Source organism: Labrus mixtus, chromosome 6 (genome assembly GCF_963584025.1).
Source record: "Labrus mixtus chromosome 6, fLabMix1.1, whole genome shotgun sequence".
Classification (NCBI taxonomy): domain Eukaryota; kingdom Metazoa; phylum Chordata; class Actinopteri; order Labriformes; family Labridae; genus Labrus; species Labrus mixtus.
Genome location: NC_083617.1, coordinates 29,642,170 through 29,665,480, shown reverse-complemented (window position 1 = coordinate 29,665,480; position 23,311 = coordinate 29,642,170). Strand labels below are relative to the sequence as shown.

The 23,311-nt window shown below is 41.0% G+C and overlaps 1 protein-coding gene across 6 annotated transcripts in view; it reads left to right on the top strand.

The window, feature by feature from the left end:
- birc6 (baculoviral IAP repeat containing 6) overlaps nucleotides 1-16,265 on the top strand; it is a 118,246-nt gene extending 101,981 nt beyond the window's left edge. For all 6 annotated transcript variants that reach the window (XM_061040842.1, XM_061040837.1, XM_061040841.1 and 3 more), the window contains 4 exons: nucleotides 136-213; nucleotides 1,792-1,980; nucleotides 13,642-13,776; nucleotides 14,982-16,265. In XM_061040842.1, coding sequence (XP_060896825.1) covers nucleotides 136-213; nucleotides 1,792-1,980; nucleotides 13,642-13,776; nucleotides 14,982-15,161 — 582 coding nt within the window. In that variant the 3' untranslated portion in view covers nucleotides 15,162-16,265. The remainder of the gene's footprint in view (nucleotides 1-135; nucleotides 214-1,791; nucleotides 1,981-13,641; nucleotides 13,777-14,981) is intronic.
- The last annotated feature ends 7,046 nt before the right edge of the window (nucleotides 16,266-23,311 follow it).

Genomic DNA, 23,311 nt, shown 5'->3' with positions numbered 1-23,311 from the left:
AGCTGAAGATAAATGTGTTTGACATAAACGGCCCAGCAACTCTTCAACGCCTGTGTAAGGCTTATATGTGTGTGGCATAACCCACAAACTGATTCTCTCTGTGTGTGTATGTGTGTGTTTTTGTGTGTTGTTCAGGTATGTTTAAGTATCCTCAACACGTGGCACGGGAGACCAGAGGAGAAATGGAACCCACAGACCTCAAGCTTTTTACAGGTGAGGTGAAGATCCATCACGACAGTCACCTGTCTGCGTGGATCAGCGGGGCTGTCGTCTGAGTCTTTGTGTCACAGGCTATAGTTTATCACTGCCCTGTCATTACCCCGCCCGGGGGCTCTGTATTAATGGGCTTGGTGTTTTGACAGCTGACATGAAGGATCCTTTTTAAAGTCAAGTTATTACTTTGCTTGGGTGACAGTGTGTGGGTGTTAATCAAAGCAAACACAAACTGGTATCATTTGAACCTCCAGGTTATGCCTGCTTACACACATCACTCACACTGGAGTCAGAATCAGTTGGCTTCAGTTGTTTGTTTAGACCAGGCGCCATCTGTCTGTAGCCTCGATTCAGAAGACTGACATCACTTTTTATGCTGAAAGAACTCAGTTTGTAGTCCTGTCCCTAATAAGGTTAACACAATTTCTGTTTTATAAAATTTTTGTCCTTTTCTTTCAATTGTGCATGTCAAAGAAAAGCCTCACACTCACAGTTATCTCATTGTTACTTCATAGTTACTTCTTCATATCTGGGGTGTCAAAAATTTTACATGCATTCCTGCTTTTATATATGCTGAGTGTAGCTACAGTTTTTCAATAAGAATTAAGGGGTTAGGGAATTTCTTTGCTCGTGATGCGTTTTGAAAACACAGTGTTTTACCTATGTTTTTATCATCTGAGGCCTGAGGCTTAAAATGTGTTCAATATGTGGTGTATAGCATTGAGGGACTGCTTTTCATTGAAACTGGATGGATAGAAACACAAAATCTTGAACACAGCACATTGCCATACACACTAGCATTAATTTTCCATACATATTGATCCAACAATAAGCAAGCCAGAGCCCCTGGAAATGGATTTCTCTTTCCCTTTTTTTCTAATAATTTCCTCATTTGCAGGGTTAGAGAGTGCATAGAGATGTCTCCATTGATTATCATTCCAGTTAGTGTGCTGCGGATCAATAATGGAAAATAAGGGGGGTTGGTGAGTACAAGACGGGAGGGGCTGGAATCAAGCGCACAGGGGGGATATCTGCTCTGAAAACTGGCAACCCAGTTTAAAACAGACAGACCAGTTGAAGGTCATTGGTTTCCTCTTGATGGAGTGCTTTCATGTGCACATCATCCAGCTCCAGTGTGTCTGGGGCCAGCAGGCAGGACTCCAAGCCCAAAATCGTCATTGTTGGTAAAGTCGTGTCTTAGAATGGACGGGATGATGCAGGAGGACGTTCTTGGTCTCCTTGAGACAGGCAACAGCATTAATCGAGCTGTTAATAAAGATATACTGGCAGATAAATCTTTATGGAGCCAAAACATTCCTTGCTTTTGTCTTACTCTCTTCTAAGTGTCCACTACTGCCAAGCTTATTTAAGAGGCTTTGGATGTTGAGGACAGTGAGGGAATGTGAGGTAATTTACCGATAGATCAGGGTAATACCTTTAACTGTGTTAGAATGTGGTTCACCCCAGCCCTCCTGGAATCAGAAACATCACATCAATCAAGTGCTTTTCTTCTGAATGTTTTCGTCACTTTACGCCGGTCCTCTTACTGATTTTTTTGAATCTGTCTTTCTGTTATAGGTGCTAGTGTCAGTGCAGTCCCTCATTCTGGTGGCTGAGCCCTACTTCAATGAGCCAGGGTATGAACGCTCCCGCGGGACCCCCAGCGGCACCCAGAGCTCACGGGAATATGATGGCAACATCCGACAGGCCTCAGTCAAATGGGCCATGCTGGAACAGATGCGCAACCCCTCTCCATGCTTCAAAGAGGTAGGAATCCCTTTAAAGATGCTCTGATACCCACTACTTTCTGGTGCCATTGTTTGTGTTGTGTGAAGTGCTGCCCTCTCATGAAGGACCTACAGTATAGGGCCTATGTCCAGTAGTGCTGTTTTTTGAACTTGCAGCCACATTTTCTGTACAAATCCAATGGAGTCGAGCATTAACAGTGCTCAGTGTCCTAAGCCGAAAATCGCTCTTGACGTCAGCTTGTTTGTTGTTGCTGCACTCTCAGTTGAAAATTGTTCTCATTTTGGAACACTGCAGCGCTCGTCAATGCCACTTACCAACCAATCAAAATCTGATTTCAACTTTGTCAACAACAATGGCAGAGCAAAAACAAATGCGCCCCATCAATTCAGAGGTACAGTTTCCAGTACTACTGTAGATCTGCTGCTAATGCCAGGACAGGATTCCTTTGTTCATTTATTTGCTTGTTTAGGTTTTTTTTTTTTAAATCCAAATTTTCCAGGATATAAACTAATTATAATGTTTTGTATGACTTAAACCCAGGTAGGCAAATTATTTGAAGACCTTTTGGTTGTATTTTTGAAGTCAATTTAGCAACTTGTCAGCAGTCCCAAGCCTGTAATACGCCAAGTGGAATATTTTGTATTATTCAAAAGTTTTTGGCTTGATCTGAAGTTTAAGAGAAGTACACAATCTTGGAAAGGGAAATGTGAGATTAACATTTTTAAAAAGAGCTTTACAAAACAACTGATTATAACAAAACACCTCAATTTAAATAGCTATGTTTTTTTACGCAGTCGTAAGATGAAAGAGTCGACCTGTAGTTAGTAGAATTCTCATCAGGCCACTGTGAGTAAACATGCGGTAAACAGTCCTAAAGCCAGGAATTGGTAAGGAAATGGCAGCAGATCAGAGGAGGTGCAGGTTCGCTTTTTTAAGAAGAAACAGAAGTTCACTATTGCGACTGCACATGCTCCAACCAACATCTCTGTAAGATAGGGCTGTACCCTACTGACAGGTTTGTTACAGTGGATTCCCAATGCAAAACTTTGTCTTTATTTTAAGTTTAGTGCCACATATCAATCTATATATGTCTTTTGAATTGACCTTTAAAGGTTTTCCACAGGTGCCGGCTGTTGAAAACATTTTCATGCAGGTGTTTTCTTAGCATCTCAAGTCATGAACTTTGTCATTTTTACCGAAAGAATTGACCAGATGAAGGATCAAAGTCAGTTAGTGAGCTAACATAAGCAACAGCAAGACAACCCCAGTAGCCCCACCAAGGAGCCTCTGAGAAACATTGTTTTCAAACATGAAACATTCTTTAGTGGCTTTGTTTTTTGCCAGTTTTAATTCCAAGATCCACTTGTCAGTTATGTCTCAGTGTTAGTCTCGTCTTTGGATCAGAAGGATGGCGAGCCTTCAGTCCATATGTAGAAATGTCCTTGTGCAAGAAACTGAACCCCAAATAGCATAGCATCCTCTGCCATCAGTGTATGAAGGTGTTTGTAAATGGATGAATGAGATATGTAGTGTAAAAGCGCTTTGAGCGGTCAGAAGACGAGGAAAGTGCTACACAAGTAGAGTGTAACTTAACATTTTATTTTTGAGGGAAGGAGAAATCTGTGGGAAATTTGTCTCCAAATAAAAACTTAGTGAATGATAAACATCAAAGATATCCTACCCTGATGTCAAGAATTCAGAGAAAGAAGAACATCTTAGAAACACACATTTTTAACTTAAAAACGTTTAAGATTTTAATTGTAGTGTGGACTTTGACTTCCATTTTTTTTCTTTTGAGTAAAAACCTTGTAATTCTATGCACACTGAAGGCTACTATTGAGACTCATTTTATTAAACCTGCATTGCTGTTGCTACTGCATTGTTATCTGTATTATTACACAGCCAAAAAGAAGGTGCAGAGATTTAAGTGACTGAAGGAAAATCAACTCAAGGTTTTATTGTCTGAATATAGTTGAAATAGAAGTGTAGCCTTACTATGAAAATTAAGAACGAGTGTGATGTGTAGTCTAATTTTACAAAGTAATAAATACAAATCTGGCTGGCCTCTGCCCCTCCTTGACATTTCTCTAGCTTTGTCAGTCCAGAAACCAGGGAGGAGAAGGAAAGCCACGTGTCCTCCAATGTTGTTTGGGATGGCTGTCTGATAATAAATTCTCCTCTTATTAAATCCTCGGTAGATGACTTCGTCTGGAGGTTGGTTTGTCCCTCCTCCCCCTCTCCCCCTCACCGTTTTCTGATTTCCTGTGATCCTTTAAATGGTCCATGCTGAGACGGATAGTGCTGGGGAAGATAACAATCTTTCAAGCTGCTCATCCACAGCAGGCTCATTCAGAAATGTCAAGAAAGAGGAACGGAGGAAGAGGGGCGCTTTGGAGAGGAAAATGAGAGAGGGGGAAGGGGCGGACAGAGGGAGAATAAGAAAAGTGATCCAATCTCTTTGACAGGAATAAATGAGAAAAACATAGGTATTAGGAGGGGAATGAAAATGCTGTGGTGTCATGGTAACTGAAGGGACATTTGTGAAGCTAAGATTTCAGCTCACTGCCTATTGAGTTATTAATGCCTTATTGTTATTAATGAAAAATATACATTTTTATTTCATCCACCCAATAGTACAGTTTAAATTACAGTCCATGAATTCATCTTTAGACCTGTTTTACTGGTCTCATTTTGATCTAGTATCATTTATCTCGTACCGAGCATAACCACAAACTCAAAGAAAAAAAGTGTCAGATATAATGAGGCAGTCTCTTATTATTTCACTCCCAAGATGCTTTTCTTCACAACAGTCAGTTGGAGAGAAGTCAGACTACAAGTTAGAAAATAAATGAACAGTTAAAGGCAGGGTTGGTCATTTTCCCCAGATTCTGATTGAAGTTGTCTTTAGGTCCTGACAGAAATGAATAACTCATGTGCTCTGAAAAAGGAAGAAATCTGTCATCTGTATCAGTTGTAAGTCTATAAAAACTTCAACCAATGTCTTGCCATGAGGTGCCAATCTGATGAACCAATCACACGCCTCCCTGTCTCCCTGCTCGTTCTCTACCCCTTGCGCGCACTAGCCCACACTCAAAGCGCGTCACCGATGACAGAGTTTATACTGTGAGTTGGTGGTTGGCTGTGTTGAGTAGTAAAATAGTGACTTTTTTAAAACATGTATTATGATAAAGTTTAGTGACTGTCTAAAGATATAATGTGATTAAAAATGGCATTTTGTTCATTAGTACATCAGTAACGTCCCTTATAATGTAAATCTGATAGATTGTAGATGTGATAGTGTTGACAGTTGTGTTAATCTGGTTGACCTTGAAGGCTGAACCCATCACACAACAACATCAGGAGCTTAATAGTTTAACTCTGAAGCCTGTCTCTCTCAAGGACACTCTGACATGTAGACTGCAGGTGATGTGGAACAAACCCACGCTCTTTATTGGAAGACATCCCTCTCTACCTCAGAAGCACCGCATACTTTCTCGTCTGTTTTTGGCAAAGAGCACAAAGGCTTTCTTCATGCTCGTCCGGTGACTGGTTTTGCTACTTGGCGTGCGAAGGGGCAGGTGTGCTATTTGGATGAGAGGTTGCTTTGTGAGCCCATACATCTGATGCATCTCTCTGTTTCACAGGGTCCTTATTTTATTATTTACGTTGTCTAAGTGGGTTATACGTTCCATTTTAATCAGTTGAAATTAGGGCTTCACAATAAATCGCAGTGTTATCCCAATATGAGCATTCGCAAAAAATTTTTTTGCAAAAATCTGAAATAATCGCAATAAAAAATAGGAATTATAATATTTAAACGCACAGTATGTAAATGCATGCTGCCAGGGAGCTCTCAATTGGGCGGGGGATCATGGGAGTGATTCTCTCTGCTACTCCACCCCCACCCCCCATGAAAAGGAACTACTTGGTCCAGGGAACGGTCTGTGCCACAGGCCCGTCCATACCTGGTTCTTGGCTTTATTATTTTTTTAATTGCGAGGAAGGCGAGGAATAGAATATGTTTACAGAGGATATATCCAAGTATAAATTACTTTAAGTTTTTGTCACAGCAGAGCATTCAGCAACAGTATGACAGCTTTAAGTATCAGTTCCCGCTGCCTTATGTAGCAGTCTTTGACGTAGCGTTTGTTGTTTCCATGGCAACAATCAACATGCACCGTGTGTCATTGTGTGTCTGTCATGGTGGCCGCTGAGACAAGACACTACAACTACAACTATACAATGAAGGATTTCTCTGGCTTTTATAAATGTTACATATTTGAGGTAATATAAGTACTCAACAACAAAAAAGTATATAACATAGGTTCCTTTTTTTATTCATTTAGATATTTTAGTACAGAGAAAAATTTCCACTACCCTCAGAATAATTGCTGCCAATTTTGTAGTAAGAAAACACTGTGCTTGGATTTATTTGGCTTCTGGAATGACATGTTGCAACCACAGGTATTGTGTAAAACACTGCAACAAATATGCACAGAAACTGTGAGTGACAGCCACTATGCACTCTGTTATATTGTTTATTTACTGAACTTCATTTTGCTATTAAGATATTGAACAATCTAAGCACACATTTAAAAAAAAAGAAATTGCATGTCTGGTCTGATTTTCTGTAATTTTTCAAATTGTATATATTATAGCAGAGAAAGAAAATAAATCACAATTTTATTTTTTTCCCCAATATCGTGCAGCCCTAGTTGAGATCCTCAATGTTCCTGGTCTTGTTCAGTACTTTTGGCCCTGCAGTATTTTTGAGGTTCTTTATTTCCCTCGGTGTATTCTCAGCCAGTGCTGCTTGTATTTCTGTCAGCTTCTAAGGTGAAATATTATAATTCTTTCTCGCCTTTGCACAGCAGGCGATGCTAGGATTAAGGAGAGAAAAAAAACTGGGTTCATGACATCACCAGTCAGCCGGTGAAATGGGCCGCTGGACCGAGAGATATTGCAGGAATATAGTAGGACTTGGCAATGCCACACGGTTGAGCAATCTCACACATACGCACACAGAAATTCAATTAACCCTGGCAAGATACTCTCATGTGAAACCACTGGTCTTTTAGCACTTTTAGACCTTAGCTGAAGAAAGTGTTAGCCGCAAAACAAAACCAGCCATTGCTGATAACCATTTAGACATGTAGAACTCTGCCATTGAATACAGTCCAATGTGTGGCTCTAATTTCATCTAATCATTTCTCAGATTTATTGTCTTGAAGTTAAGAAATAAATCATCTCATGTTAGGAGTGTATAAACCATAAGATAGTTCTAACAATATTTCATGGCCTTTTAAGTGGTTTGTATATCTTTTATTAGAAATAATCATGAAACTGGAATTTAACAGGTCAAACTACATATATATATATATGACAGCTTGCTTTAGTCAACCATGCATCCAGAGCTGTGAAGAAGGTGCTAAGGAAGTATACCATTTCTATTCACTCCAGAGTGCTCGTCTAACTCAATGAGCATGACGCCAAACGTATTTGCATCAGTGAATATTTAGAGATATTTGATGTAAGATAAGCAACATTCTCTAAAAACACAAATCTTATTTCTTATTTTATCTCATATAGTGTTAGCAAACTCATGGGCTACTTTCACATCTCCCTGCAGAGATGAGTCATTTGTAAGACCAGAGAGAAAGCATAGATAACCTGTGAAACTGTCAAATGAATACAGTCTGATGGTAGACGTTTCCTGAAAACATTACATATTGCTTGTTGAACATGAAGTATTTTGGCTTACATCTGCTTTCTTCACTGCTGAAGATGCAGCAGAGCCTGCTGACGTAGTTTAGTTCCTGCTGCAGCTGATACGTCTTGAGACTGACGCTGTCAAGTCTCTCACTTGCCTTAGCACGTCCTGTCACTCTTCCTGAAGCAGCGTCTTTAGCACTTTAAGTGTTGACACAGAAATGTGGCAGTTTCATGAGCGGGGATGAGAGACATCCTCTCAATGACCCCCTCTTGATGGTGGAGTGCAAGTTACATGTATGGTTCCCTACAACTGTCCCTCCAGATCTTTCAGAGTATCTTCCAGAACGACTGAAAATCAATAGAGTAGTTCTCAACCTGTCTTAGAAGATGCCCTCCAAATGAACTAGGTGGTGTCTGTTGTCGGTTGTCTTGTATTTCTTTCTATTTTGCACAGCTTCTTTAACGCTTCCATATCAACTCTACATAAAGCAGTTGTCTTTGAGCTGAGCTTGAAGTTACAGTTTATAGGTCTTCATGTTGTCATATGACCAAGTCATCTTCGTCTTCATGTTTTTTTTTTCTAAGCTGGCAATTTTTATGTTCGCCCCTTTTCTTTAATTATCTCTTAAAGGGGGCACAGTTGGCCTAGCATTTAAGTCTTACCCAAATGTATAAAGGCTGTAGTCCTCCAAGTGGGTGACCCGGGATCAAGTCCAACCTGATCCCGTATGTCATTACCCTCTCTCTCTCGCTGATTTCCTCCTCAATCCACTGTCCTATCCAAAGGAAGTTAAAAGTCCAATATAAACCGTGTTTTTTCCCCCTACAATCTCCTGAATAGAAACGTCCAGATCGTTGGCTCTCTTACACAGAGTGTTGGTCAGCCTTGCCCTGCATTGTCCAAATTTATGAAGAAAATAATGCTCCAAGGGCAATGAAACTGTTTCTTTTAGAGTAAAGATCCTGAAATGGCAAAGCATATCAGCTTGAAGGATCACTGAATACCCGTCATTTTGAAGCCGAACTATGGCGGTCGCCATATTGGAAATGCTGTCTCAGACTTACTTTCTGTCAGCCAAGAAACAGGCAAGGAGGTTGAGCTGAGGTGGGCCTTGAGAGCTGCTGATGGGAGTTCCAGTCATTTTGGAACCTGCCTCAAGTGGACAAGTTACACTTTGCATTGGCCTTATTTTTCAACACCGGAGGTTGTAGCTTAGTGCTTACTTAGATAGCCAAAGAGCTTCAAGCAGTTTCAGACCCTCTCCAATAGAGTAGAGTTTGCATTTGGACCATGGAATTGTGGATTTTTTCTGAGCACATTTTCACAGTTTCCATGTCCATAAAGTAATTTCTTTAAGTGCTCAGGTAAATATAGTTTGCAAGGTAGGAAGCTCTAAAGCAAGCTACTAATAGGATCTCAAGTTGAGTTTGTTGTCTCCGACTTAGAAATGTTAAGAGGGTAATGAAAAATTTAGCCTCAAGCATTCTCTAACGAGGCTCTGATTTTTTTTTGGCTGAGATCCTATCCCCTGTGACAAAACCAAAATCCATTAACTTTAGTTGTTTTACATCCCACAGATTTCTTCTTACCTTGTGCCCCCTCTTGTATATGCTTGGACGGATAACAATGTAATGTTTGTGTGCTTCAGGTGTAAAAAGTCATTTTTAGAATCAAGACTCAGATGAACCCAAAAGGCAGGTTAATTCTGATGATGTGCAGCAGCAGCATTTTTTTAACTAATGAGAACATCAGATTAGTGTGATCCAATTGCATGGACACGGTTTTATTTTTGGTATGTGTGTGCAAAATTCAGTGCAACCACAAGCTATTTATAGAGGGAGAGCTGGAGAATAGAGTACAGGCCTGAATAATGCAGCAGCAGATTGTCAGGTGGAATTAAGGACAATTGGTGGCATGTTAAAATATGGATCATTGTGTGTGTGTGTGTTCCTGTATTTCTGTGTGTGAGAGGGAATGGGCGAGAGTTGACTTGTAAATGTGCATGTTTAATGGAAGTAGGGGCCTCACTGAGTGTATGTTGTTAGCAAGTTGTGTGTGTGTGTGTTCGTATGTGTGTGTGTGTGTTTACATCTGCACTAAAGTGTAAAAAGGTATTTGGAGCCACTGAGAGGTGACACCCTTAACTAGCGCCACATCATCTCAGTCCAATAGTGCAAACACTGTGTCGTCGTCGTCGTCGTCCCCCCCCCCCCCCCTTAGGTTCTGCCCCATAGGGTGAGGGTCAAAGTCACGGACCAGACCGTCTGATTCATAGCTGGAAGGAAAGGGGGACACAGAACAGATTATGGTGTGCGAGTAGCATTGGAGGTTCAAGCTGCTTCCATATATTGTTGAGTTGACATCTGGAGGCCGCGCTCATGCGGATTGAAAGCTGCACTCCATGAACCTTTCACGGCTGCAAAGAGGATATTGCCACTGAGCAGTCTCAACATTTATCTCAAGTGAATGTGTGCGGAAACACTTGTGACTCTCACACCAAATACTTCGCATTCACTGCCTTCAGTATTCCATAGAAACACTCTCACACACATCACAGATTGGTTGGATGCTGCTTCAACAGGCAGTGGGATAGTTAGTACTCATTTGCTGAATTATTAATGATTTTAAGTAGGGCTGGGGCAACAATTAAAAGTTTTAATCGCGTTAATCGCATGAGTTCCTGTGATTAATCGTGATTAATCGCATTGTTATACGCAAAATCCAGTAATGAATTCAAAAGTAGTGTATAGCGCACTTTTATTGTAAATGTACTTCTCAACTTAAACAATGTAGTCAAAGCAAATAAATACAAAACTAAAGCTTATTGCATTCGTTGCAGTCTGGACGCAGAGTGGTGTGGGTCTCCTCTCTGCTCTCTGACTGACAGCCTGTGAGAGCTTTTGGAAGGGGGAGGGGCTCACGGCAGCACCCGCTGCTCGTTGAGGACAGTAACTGCAGAGCAATACGTGCTTTCACGTCAGTTTCTTACACCAAAAAAGTCTCCAATAACACCAGAAAAAGTCGCTAGATTTGTCGCTAGTAGCTGTTGACAAAAAAAGTCACCAAGGGGGTTTGGAAAGTCGCCAGATTTAGCGAGAAAGTCGCCAAGTTGGCAACATTGTTTCTCCTCTTTCCTGTGAGCACCGCAGCAGACATGCGCAGCAGTAAGCAACATGCGAGGCTCGCTCACGATGGAATTTTACAAAATAAAAGCCAGTGAGCAACAGACTTTCACAATAAGAAAATAAATAAAAAAACTGCGTTAATGCGAGATGAAATAATTGTCGGCGATAATTAATTAATGAGTTAACGCGAAAATAACGCGTTAACATGCCCAGCCCTAATTTTAAGACATCGCTGTTCGTAACCTAGCTGCCAGACTCAGGTGTATCCCTTTCTTCAAGAGTGTGTGTATATGGGGCGTTGGTGGCGCAGTGGTTAGTGCGCGTGCCCCATGTATGGAGACTGTCATCTCAAGCGGGCGGCCCGGGCTCGCCTCCCACCTGTGGCTCCTTTCCCGCATGTCATTCCCCACTCTCTCTCCCTGATTTCCGGCTCTATCCACTGTCCTATATCTCCATTAAAGGCACAAAAAAGCTCAAAAAATAAATCTTCAAAGAGTGTGTATATGTGTGTGTGAAATAGTAGATAAAAAGGCTTTTCAGTTTTACTGGCCCTCAAGAAAAGAAAACCACCAACACCTTTTAAATTACAGAAACCTGACTACTTTAGCCCCGCAAAACCTAGACTCCATCTACAGTAGTGCTTTGAGGAAATGTCTTAGCCAGGCTTTGTTCACACTGCAGGCAAAAGTGACTCCATCACATTTTTTTTTGCTCTTATGTGACTAAGATTGGGCTTTTTTTAAGGCTGCCCTAGTCACATAAAAAACAATGTTTTGAAATCTGTTTTGGGACACTTTCAGATGTGGTCCTAAATCAGATACAGGTTGGATCTTTTGCACATGCGAGACCTTCAACCGGAAGGTTGGGGGTTCGATCCCCAGCTCCTGTAGCACCTTTTGTCCCAGGGGAAAGACACTTGCTGTAACCCAGAATTGCTCCCTCTGCTTCGTCTGCAGCGTATGAGCGTATATGAATGTATTAGTTACTTCTGATGGACACTTAACATAGCAGCCTCTGTCATCAGTGTGTGATTGTGTAGGTGTGAACTGTGGTGTAAAAGCACTTTGAGTAGTCAGAAGACTAGAATATATATATAGATATATATATATATATCTATATATATAATACAAGCTCAAGCAAGTGCAGGAATCAGTCTTTGTTTCTCCTCCAGTTTGTCGATGCTTTTATTATTGGATATAATTGAGAGCCCCAGCGGGCCACTAATCACAACCCAATAGGCAGAAAATCATTTGATTTCGATTAGCACAACTCTAATATTTAGATTTGATGAGTTCTTTGAGATCACGTTGTGTTTTGTGATAGAAACATCTCTTATCTTTACATTAGAGGAGCTTCCTGGAGCAGGAGTTCTTCCACTGTGGGAGTGGGTCAGGGTTAGTAGGACAGGAACCTGAGCCCTCAGCATATTACTGATAGAACACTAAGAATAAGGAACTTTCTAATGGCTGCATGATTCACATTTGCCTTTGACCCTTCTAGTGTCGGGCGTTTACACATACCCATTCCTCGTCTCTTTCTCCTCCCGCCTGTGCCCCGTGGAATAATGAGTGGACAACATTACCTCAAAGGTCACTGAGTTTATCTGGCAGCTGGGGCTGGTCTCTGACTGCACATATGAGCTTAATGTTCTCTGTGTACATTTCTCCACGTGTGTGCGTGCGTGTGTAGATATGTATTTCCAGAAAGGTCATATGTCAGGCTGGTCTACTCCAATGTTTGCATCATGATCACAGCTGCTTTGCATATAGAGCTTCCTCATGCGCTCTGATCGATAGCCACGTCCAAATGCCAAAAGTGAAACAGCTGCTGGCCCACGACACATGAAGCCCTTTGGGAAATCGACCCTTTAAACCAGCACATATCTGATCATGTCCACACTGAATGTCAGACATGTGCATCTGTCTTTATGTGTCTTATCATAGGACGTAAACGCCCTTGTCTCTTGATTCCTGTGCCTTGTTTGAGCGCACTGTGTTTACTGCACATCTGTGACCTTGAGCCATTCCCTCTCTGCTGGGGATCTTCTTCCATCTCGTTGGATGTAAGTTCAGCAGGCGAGGGGAGTGTGTGTGTGTGTGGGGGGGGGGTTGGGTTGGGTTGGGAGGAACAAAAGACAGAGGAAGAGATTAGAAGGAGTGGCAAAGATGGAATGAAGATGAAGAGAGCGGAGGGAGATGGAAGAGGGGGATTAAAGTGGTCCCCAAACCCTTTCTGCTGCCTCTTTGCCTCTCCTCTCCTGGTAAACAGCAAATCAGCAGCTACCCTAATAACTAATCCACTCCCTCCACCAGCACAACAGCAGCGCTCACTGCATACTGATGGCTCAGCCCTGGCGACTGTTGCTAGGAAGTCGACCAGAGGGGCTATGAAAGCAGGGTACATGGGTGCAGATGATCGGCATCAGCCATCACGCAGTGCTGTTAACATGATGTCAGAGAGTGACTGAAGCGCCCTTGATGATTATAAACAGCCCCATTGTTCATTTGTATGCTGTGTGTGGCCTGCGTTTCATTAGATACATTGTAGAGCGTAAATAGACCCTTCAAAGAGACCACCTGCTCTGTCAGCAGCGGTTATCAGCAAGGGTGGTACACAGCTTGTGAAAAACGTTCTAAATTTGTGCTTAAGAGATGATCATCTGAATGATCATTTGAACGTTTTATACAGGGGATTGATTTAAGAGTGATGAAAGGCAGCATTAGCATCAAACAGATAATAAACTCTAATGTATGAACTCTTATTGTTTTGTATTTCAAGGTATGAAGTATCCCTTTTGTGTTTTTGTATTTGCTTTAATCCTGTCGTGTCTTTGGTTTGCAGGTGATCCACAAACACTTCTACCTGAAGCGGACAGAGATCATGTCTCAGTGTGAGGAGTGGATCGCAGACATCCAGCAGTACAGCAGCGACAAGAGGGTCGGCAGGACCATGTCCCATCACGCTGCTGCTCTTAAGGTAAAGTTGATCCCAATACTCACCAGTCTGTAAAATCATCTCTGAGAACGCAGCTCCGCATGCTCACTTTTGTAGAGATTGTGTGAATATCTGAACTGCTTTAAAGATCCCTGCTGGGAATCACACTGATGACACGATGGTATCCACCTTAACCACTGAGCTACAAAGCGCTGAAGCTGCTTGGTATAACCTCAAGGACCATTTGTTCATTGCTAAAGGGCTTCTTAGCGTTGGTCATTTATACTGTGGACAGAAGAAGATATGTCTGCACACTCGCTCAACTGCCACATGTTCAAATCAAACGTTTTTGTTGCATTTAAGTAAATGTGCTGGTAATCTTCTTCTTCTCTGCTGTTTTTGTATCGCCCTGCACCTACATGATGTGCTTATAATGAGCCACTTTCTCTATTTTTCATCATTTGAAAAAATTTTATGTTTAAAATCTTACAATTTTCAAATGGCCAAAGAGCTAGCCATATCTGACTATAATGTATGTGAATCCAATCACTAGACTGCATAAAAGAGTTGGACCAGCCTCCTGGTTTCTAACAAGAGCTCGGTGCTAAAGCGTCTTTGAACTTTGGTTCTCTTCTTTCTCTTTAATGGCCCACAGGAGGAGATTTCACTGATTTAAAAATATAGATAGAAAATGACCCTGCTACAGATAGACTTCACATAGAGGAGTAAGTAGGATATGCTCGAGGGCAGGTTATCACAACATTTGCACTGCCGATGACCCCCATGTAGCATTAGTATCTGGCAGACCCAACTTTCCATGACCCCACTATGAAAAGCTCTGCTTTAGGTGTGGACTTCTGGTTTACTTGTCACTACCCAGCCAAGTTCTTAATCAGGAGGGAAATGCATCAATGTGTAGTCGCTCTCGTCATTTTTGGCAAAAACAAACAAACAAACAAACAGATTGCATCGGCCAAAGGTCTAACTCAGTGCTACAAAATTAGATTCTTCAAATTGTTTGGCGATGTCAGTGTGGCTGTGCATTTTGTTTTCAGTCTTTACTACAAAGTTCATTGAAAAAGGACTAAGAGAGAGGAAAAGATTTACAAATAGAGGTGTGTGTGTGTGTGTGTGTGTGTGTGTGTGTGTGTGTCTGTGTGTGTCTGTGTGTGTGTGTGTGTCTGTGTGTGTGTGTGTGTCTGTGTGTGTCTGTGTGTGTCTGTGTGTGTCTGTGTGTCTGTGTACAGAGACACACAGCTCAGCTCAGAGAGGAGCTCCTGAAGCTCCCCTGCCCCGACGGTCTGGAGCCCGACGGCGACGAGTTCTCAGAGAGGAGCGCCTCCCTCATCCTCAAAGAGTTGCCCATTCAGGACGCAGAGAAGCCAGGCGGCAGTCAGGACAGCCACTGCAGCGAGGGCCAGCTATGAGTCCTCCCCGATCCACCTCCTCCCCTCCCAGCATCCCCAAACCCTCCCCCTCTACTCCTTCTGATTATTACTCTGTAAAGACTCGATGGCTTCAGAGCACAAGCCTCCACTTTGTCAATATTTGTATGTAAAGATCTAATAGCAGAATAAGAAGACGAGGGGACGTGGGGAAGCAGAACGTGATGAGATGAACTCTGAACTATGCTACACCCTTAATGACAACAGTCGACAAAAACTTTTATTTACCTGTAAAGGAGTGTAAACATTTTGTGCTTTTTTCCAATTGTGATATAACCACTGATTGGTATGTTATTAAACTTGTTTATGTATACATAATGGCAGAGGAAAATTACAGATTATATAAGGGAAACTACCTTTAGAAAGAATGTTTACTGAATGTTCATTTCTCTTTTCTTTTTCTTTTTTTGTCGTTTGGACTGTTAGAGAGAGAACAGTTGTAACCAAGGATGTATTGGTTATTCTTTAAGGATGCTATTTAAAAAACAAACAAAAGAAAAACACACACACACAGGTAACCGAATCTGACATGAAAAGCCCCTCTGATCATCCGTTGCTTCATTTGATTTTTCTCGGATCATATCCACTTGAATAAAAGCTGAGTCGGAAGTTCTTAAATGCTATGTTATCCCTTTTTAAAGGCTCCAAATTAAAAATCATCATGCTCTGGATTAACATTTTGTCGCCTCTCAGAACTTCTCCATGACCGTTTCCATTGATTGACATGACTGTAGATCGTAAGACTGTGTGTCAGAGCCTCATGGGAAATGTATTTTGAAGGCTTGTGCATGTGTACGTGTGTTTCTGTGCGTGTGCAACAATCCCAAGTGAGATACAAAGCTGTGATGTGCCTTTGATCTACACCACACCACCAAATACTCCAACAGAGTACCTTTACTGATTTACTTTGCTATTTCTACAAAATTAATAATTCTGCTCCGTCTGACATTAAAACTGCTTTGATCTTTTTTTTTTTATTATGTTGAACTCAAGTGAACAAAAAAAAAAATGCACTTTCTATTTTACTCACTCCTTAGAACAGTCACATTCTCCTTTTGCTAGGACATTAAATGGAGCTTGAAAGTATGGATTGATTGTGCAAATGCTTCTTTTCTGCATTTAAAAACACATCAAACACAGCTCACAGGGGAAGAAGTGAGAGGTAATGCCACCAAATACCTGAGCTAAATAGAAAACAAGAAATACACGTATTGGTTTCAAAGTATTGGGAGTAATGTTCTGGTGGATCTGCTTTTCTTTAATCTTTTACTAAAAAAGTTACGACTTCAACCGCAGAAGTTTTCTCAAAGAAATCCTTAAAACATCTTAAATTCAGCTGTAGTTCTAAGAGCCCTACAACCCTGCTTCACTTAAGTACTTTATATCACATCTGTGACAAAACAACTCGTTCACAAGGTTGATTCTGGATGTTTTCTTTTTATATACCAAGGATGGTATCCAGTTCACTATAATCCAAATGTTTGGGGGTTTATTTCCTCTTAAAAAACAGAAACTGGATTGGCAGACCTGATACAGACTTTAAGGATTAACACATCTGGATAACAAGTGCTTTAATAAGTACTTAAACTACTACATTTTTTTTGTCCACAGGGGGTGCAATAATCCACACAAACTGAAAGCTCCTCACAGCTGCTTAAATTAAATATTTAATGTTTTACACTGATGCCATTTATTGAACATTTTATGGGGACAAAATCATTTTTATAACAACCCTGATGTGACCCTTATTTACTTTGTTACTGAAGCAAAACATCATTCTATTGTAAAATATTTTTTTAAATGTCTTAAAACGTTTTAAAAATGATGAATTGATGGACTTATTTCGTAGGTGTTTTTTTCACATTTCCCCCTTTAATCTAGTTTAAATCAGCCCTCTGCTGGGATCAGGATGATCCTGTTTTTTTTGGATGAAGTAATCGTATACCCAAAGTTTTAGTAAACTAAAAGTTGTATACAGATAAATACCAGGATTAGATGACTTTATTTTATCCAATTACATAAACCCTTTTAATCTATTAAATAACAGATGACATGATTTGATCCAATCAGATTGCTTGATTCCCGTTGGATTTCTTCTGAACAACCAGGTCCAGGATGTACTCGCATATTTGCCAGTGTGCAAGCCAAGAAGCTGTTTTGGATTTACGTGACCAATATAGGTCACTTCCACTGAACCTGCGAGAGACCTCGGACAGATGTGTGATGGATGTGAGAGCAAGAGGATCAAAGTCCAAATCTCAATGGTATGAACAAAAGTCCCTTTTCATGCATATAAGTAAATGCAGAGTAAACCTATAACATACTGTAAAAAGAAGAAAAGAAATGTTAGTATAACTTCAGCCTTTTGAGAAATAGCATCCAGAATTCAAAAATATGAAAACTATAAAGAAATGTAATGAGTACACCGAGGGAAAAATATAAATTTGTATTTTTAGAAAGTGTTTTTAATGAAAATATGTATTAAATATTTGAGTTGAGATTATCATATTTGTCGTCTACATTTAAAGGAAACTCCTCAATCCAAATCATCTTTCAACCCCAGTGGAGACTGAACTGTATGCACAATCGATATGAATTACTCTTTAGATTTCTTTTAGTCCGTCTAGTTTGTGCACCTAATGTACCGAGGCTATAGTCCTCAAAGCGGGCAACCCGGGTTCGAATCCAACCTGTCGCTCCTTTGCTGCATGCCATTCTCCACTTCACAACTCTATCCACTGTCCTGTCTCTTTAATGAAGGCATAAACAGCCCAAAGCAGGACACACCTACACATTCACACACTGATGGTAGAGGCTGCTTTGTAAAGTGTCCATCAGTATTAACATATCCCATTGACCCGCCACCATCAAAGCAGTTCGGGGTCAAGTGTCTTGCCCAAGGACATATTGAACTTGTGGCTGCAGGAGCTGGGGATCGAACCCCCAACCTTCCGGTAAGGTGACCACAGCCAAATAGAGTGGATAGAGTTGTGAAGCCATTTTTAGAGACTGTGATTATTTAAACTCCTTGCATGAATCTCTGTTTTTTAATTAAAGTATTTCTGAGTTTTTTTTTTATTTCTGCGTTATTTGTTGGTAGTTTTAAGCATAATGTGTTATTTGCATTACTCAGAGTGAGTGGATTCTAGCAGTAAAAATTCCCATCGACAGGGCGCTGGTAGCCTTAGTGCGTGAATATGTGCCCATAAAATATTTTTAAATATCAGGATTTTCTACAATATCTTCAACTTGGATTGAATATTCATTATTGTTCTTTTTCTTGCTTCCCTGTGGCTCAGTGGTAGAGTTGGCTGTGTCTGAATTGCAAGGATAGCATCTGTTTGATCTGCAGCTCCTGCAGACCAGAAATCGAAGTGTCCTTGCAAACATCACCAAATTGCTCTTCCTGGCATTCACATTGACGTGTGATTGCACGCATTGATAGCACACAAGGTAAAGAAGAGCCCATGTTCGTCATGGCTCTGACATCATGGCTGCCTCACCTGCCTCACTCCACAGAGACTAAGCTTCCCAGTGTCACAGAGCTGCCTCAAGCCGTGTCAGGTTAATATTTATCACCACATTCATTTTGGTTTCTAATCTGTGCCTGTGTTTTTGTGACCTCGACTATTTGTCAATCGATCAGTCTTTCTTTGTGGGCTAGAGGGCCAATTCATAACAAATGTTATCTCAAGACACTTAGAGCAGGTATTGTTATATTATCTACAAAGACCCAACACTGATCTATCATGAGCACTAAGCTACATTTAGCAAAGTTACAGTGGCAAGAAAGGCAGAAACTCGAGCAGAACCACACTCATGATGAACAGCCTTCTACCGAAACCTTCACACCTTCCTGATAAGTTTGACAGTATGCCAGGAGCCTGTCCTGTGTAACAGACTGTTTTCAGGCAACAAAGTTCATACTCCAGGAGATCCATCTCCATGACAACTGAGCAAATCATCCATTGATGAAAACCACCCGATACAATTTAAAGCGCCAGATACATTTACTACATTTTCCTCTCAGTTGGATTTACAGTATTTGTACAAACTGAATCATATAGCAGCTGTGTGTTTGATGAGACTGAAGTACACTCGTGACTGTATTGCTGCCTGGGCACAGTCGGGTTCAGCGATGTTTAGCCTCTCGTATTATAAAAGCTAAAACTTGTACTTTTATAAGAGAGCACTTTTTTCATGTACTAGGTATTAGGTTGGCCTGTACTGTTGTTCTCCGTATTGTGTCCATATCATGTTTATGTACCTCCTGTCCTTTACAACACCACTCAGATGTCTGCAAAGCTGAACTTGATTCTCCATCGTGGAAATCTTGACTGAGTGTAAGTGATTTAGAGAGCTCTGTGCTCTGTGATCTTAAAGGTCAAATTGCATGTCAGAGCACAACGCGCTTCATGAATATAAAAGAACCTTAAGGACTATGTGGATCTCAGAGTGGGAGAGAATAGTAATGAGACATAATACCAGGGAAGGGATTCTGATGAAGCTTTGATTAAAGTCTCCAGGATCACAGTGAGCTCCATAGAAGAATTTAGGAACACCATCACTCAGGTTAAAAACCTCATGATGTACTGGCTGTGGGCTTTGTGGTCTGACATCATAGAGCAGCTGGATTTATTAGTAGAAGGTGAACTCTAAAACATAAAAGATGACTTTACTTGATATTTCTATTCTTAGTATGGGGGCAACACTCTGATTATTGCTTTTAGAGATGCTTTAGAATTGGTTCTAGGTTGATTTATTTTAGACTTATTGATTTGGAAAGTTAAAGTTAGAACTTCTAAAGTCTAACTTAAGTTAGATTAGAGTAATGTATGCAGAACCTCAGGCTTTGGTGCTTACAAATGATCAGATCCCACCCTTCTTGAAGCTCTCATGGTGCTCAAAATAATGGGTCCGTTATTGTTTATAATATATTTCGAACCGAAAGCTGTTGCTGTTAGATCTGGTCCAAGATGTGTTGGGTTAGGTCAGCTGGAAGAGAAGCCATGTTGTTCCTGTATGCAGATGACATTCAGCACTATGATGTTGTTCTCCCCCCCCCCCCAGAATAAATGTGCAGTATGGGGAACTTGTCATGAAAGAATTCAGTTCACTACAATTTAGATGATTGGAGACATGAATGTTATATGGGAGACACTTTGCAGAGAACATTTAATCATCCTTAATATTACCATAACTTCAACCGATCAATACTTTATATGTGATTTTTCACACTTAAATATAATATAAATGAAGTATATCCTCTGAAAATAACTCTGTGAGTCATGACTGTCTACAATGGGTGTAACACCCGAGTCCCACTGTCTGTGATGTTTTCAGAGTTTTCAGAGTCCTATCTTCACTTTGTTTACATCGCCCGGACGGCCGGCTGACTCCTCCCCTCGTGTATAAAAGTTGTTTAATTGAGGGACTAGAGAAAAGAAGAATAACATACTGTACTCACTGCTTAACTGTGTTTCTAGATCACGCTCATTTCAGGTAAATTTACATGCAGTGTGAAGATACGAGCATAATAAAGATCACTAGCATTAGCATGCTAACACAACAATGCAGCGCAAGTTGTTTTGGTTTCATGCTGGTGATCAAGGGCGACATCTGCTGGATCAAAAAAATCACATATAAAGCCTTTAAGACAAATAAAACCCGTACAGTTGGGTTTATAGAGAAAGATGAGCTTCTTGGAATCAAGTGAGACCACAATTTAATTCCCAGACAACTGCACTGATATATTTTTATTTACGAAGCGTATTATTTTCTTACCTCTAACTGTTTTTATTTCAGCTCTACTAGTTACCAGTAATGATCTTCTCATTTGTTCTTCTTCCCTGAGTTATAACAGATCTGGAGTAAACTATCCTTTCCTTTAATGCAACATTATCTTCTTCTTTGTCATCTCTCAACCTGAAGGTCCGGGGTTCGATCCCCAACTCCTGCAGACACATCCTTGGGCAAGAGACTTAACCCCAAGTTTCTCCCGCTGCTTCGTCGGCACTGCAGTGTATGAATGTGTATAAATGTATCAGTTACTTCTGATGGACTCTTTACTCAGCAGCCTCTACCATCAGTGTGTGAATGTGTAGGTGTGACCTGGGCTGTGAAAGAGCTTTGAGTAAGAAGACTAGAAAATAAATATACAAGCTCAAGTCCATTTACTATGGGGCATGGAATGATCTGCAAAAAGAGCTAAAATTAAAGTCCCTGTTGTTAACCCAGAGCAAGTTTAAGAGTATGGTACGTACATGTTATTTTCTTTTATTTGATAGCCTGTTTTTAATTGTTATGATTTTCACATTTTGTTGTTTAAGTTGGTGTTGAATTTTTTGTGATTTTGTATGGCTGCTGCTACCATAGCCAGGTCTCTCTTGGGATCTCAATGGGACTTCCTGGTAAAATAGAGAGTTTTTTTTTAAATTATTATTCCATTATATTTTAAGTCATAAGTATGGGGAAAATTCAACATTCCCTTAAATTAAAGTTCAATTAAGTTCATCAGTTAAGAGACTATTACTGAAACGAACAAACATAAGAAACCAAGAAAATGTGAGTTGTATTATTTGAAATTATAAAGTTGGATAAACATTGGAATAACAGAAATTATCTGTAACCTCCATTCTTTGTCTCCCACCTTGACTCCCAGAAGCGTTTGCCACAATCCTGATTGTGGACTCCAACTTAGCCTTCAGAACGATCATGGCATCCCAGCAGTAGAGCTCTCCAAGTTTAAATGACCCGACTTCCTTCTGTCTAGGAAGAATTGCAGAATTGTCTTTCTGACAGAAGGCAGCATGTGTGAGGATGAGGAAATATGTCTTCCTGGAAGCACCAGCATTGGTTCCCCTCAAGGCTGCGTCATTTTCCATCTGCTCCTCTGCCTGAACAGTTGCATCTCGGTCATCAATCTGTCAAACTCCTGAATTCTCAGACGAAACCACCCTCATCAGACTTCTCTATGGTGGGGATAAGTCTGCATACAGGTGGGAGATTGTCTATCTTGTGACTTGATATGAACAAACAAAATAAGGCACAATGCTAAAAAGAAAGTAGAAAAGGTTGGACATTTCACAGCTTGACTTGATCCAGTGGTAGAGATAGATAGATATATAGATAGAAGCTTTATTGTCATTGTATAAAAACACAGCTCTGGGATAGAAGCTGTTTCTTAGTCTGTTTGTCCGTGTTCGTATGGTCCTGAGTCTGTCCGGGGTGAGATGTGTCCTTTCTGATGTTTGAGGCTTGCTTGTGGAGACAGCTCGAGTGGATGTCTCTGAGGGATGGGAGAGGGGAGCCAACAATCCACTGAGCTGTTTTGATGATCCGCTGAAGATTCTTCTCTTCTGCTGCAGTGCAGCTCGAGTACCAGACAGTACAGCCGTACGTCAGGATGCTCTCGATTGTGCAGCAGTAGAAGTTCTTCAGTAGATCACGAGGGAGTCTGTTACTTTCAGAGTCCTCAGGAAAAAGAGGCGTTGCTGTGCCTTCTTTACCAGGTGTGATGTGTTCAGGCTCCAGCTCAGGTCCTCTGAGATGTGCACTCCCAGGAACTTAAAGCTGGAGACACGTTCCACCTCTTCCTGGTTTATGTGCAGACTAGTGTGGAGTGTTTTTTGTTTTTTTCTGTAGTCGATAATTACTTCCTTGGTTTTCTTTGTGTTGAGGTGCAGGTTGTTGTTTTTACACCACACAGAGAACGTTTGTACCTCCTCTCTGGAGGCCGCCTCGTTTTGTTGGAGATCAGTCCTACAATGGTGGTGTCGTCTGCAAATTTGAAGAAGGTGTTGGAGCTGTGGGTGGGTGTGCAGGGAGTAGAGGACTGAGGACGCAGCCCTGCAGCTTGTTTATCAATCAAAAGGTTGGTCTTTTGATCCCAGGCTCTGACAAGCTACATGTCCAAGAGTCCTTTTACATGACAAGGAACCCTGTGTGACTGGCACTTTGCCTCTGTTATCGGAGCAGGAATTTTTCCTTGGCTTCTCTATTGGCTTGACTTTTTTACTTTCCAGGTGCGTTCTCCAGCTCTGCATCATAGACGGGTGGAGCACTGAGTGTCTGATATGGCGTATAGTGGTCTCTAACTTTTTGGACTTTAGCTCTGGGGTTATACTGCCACA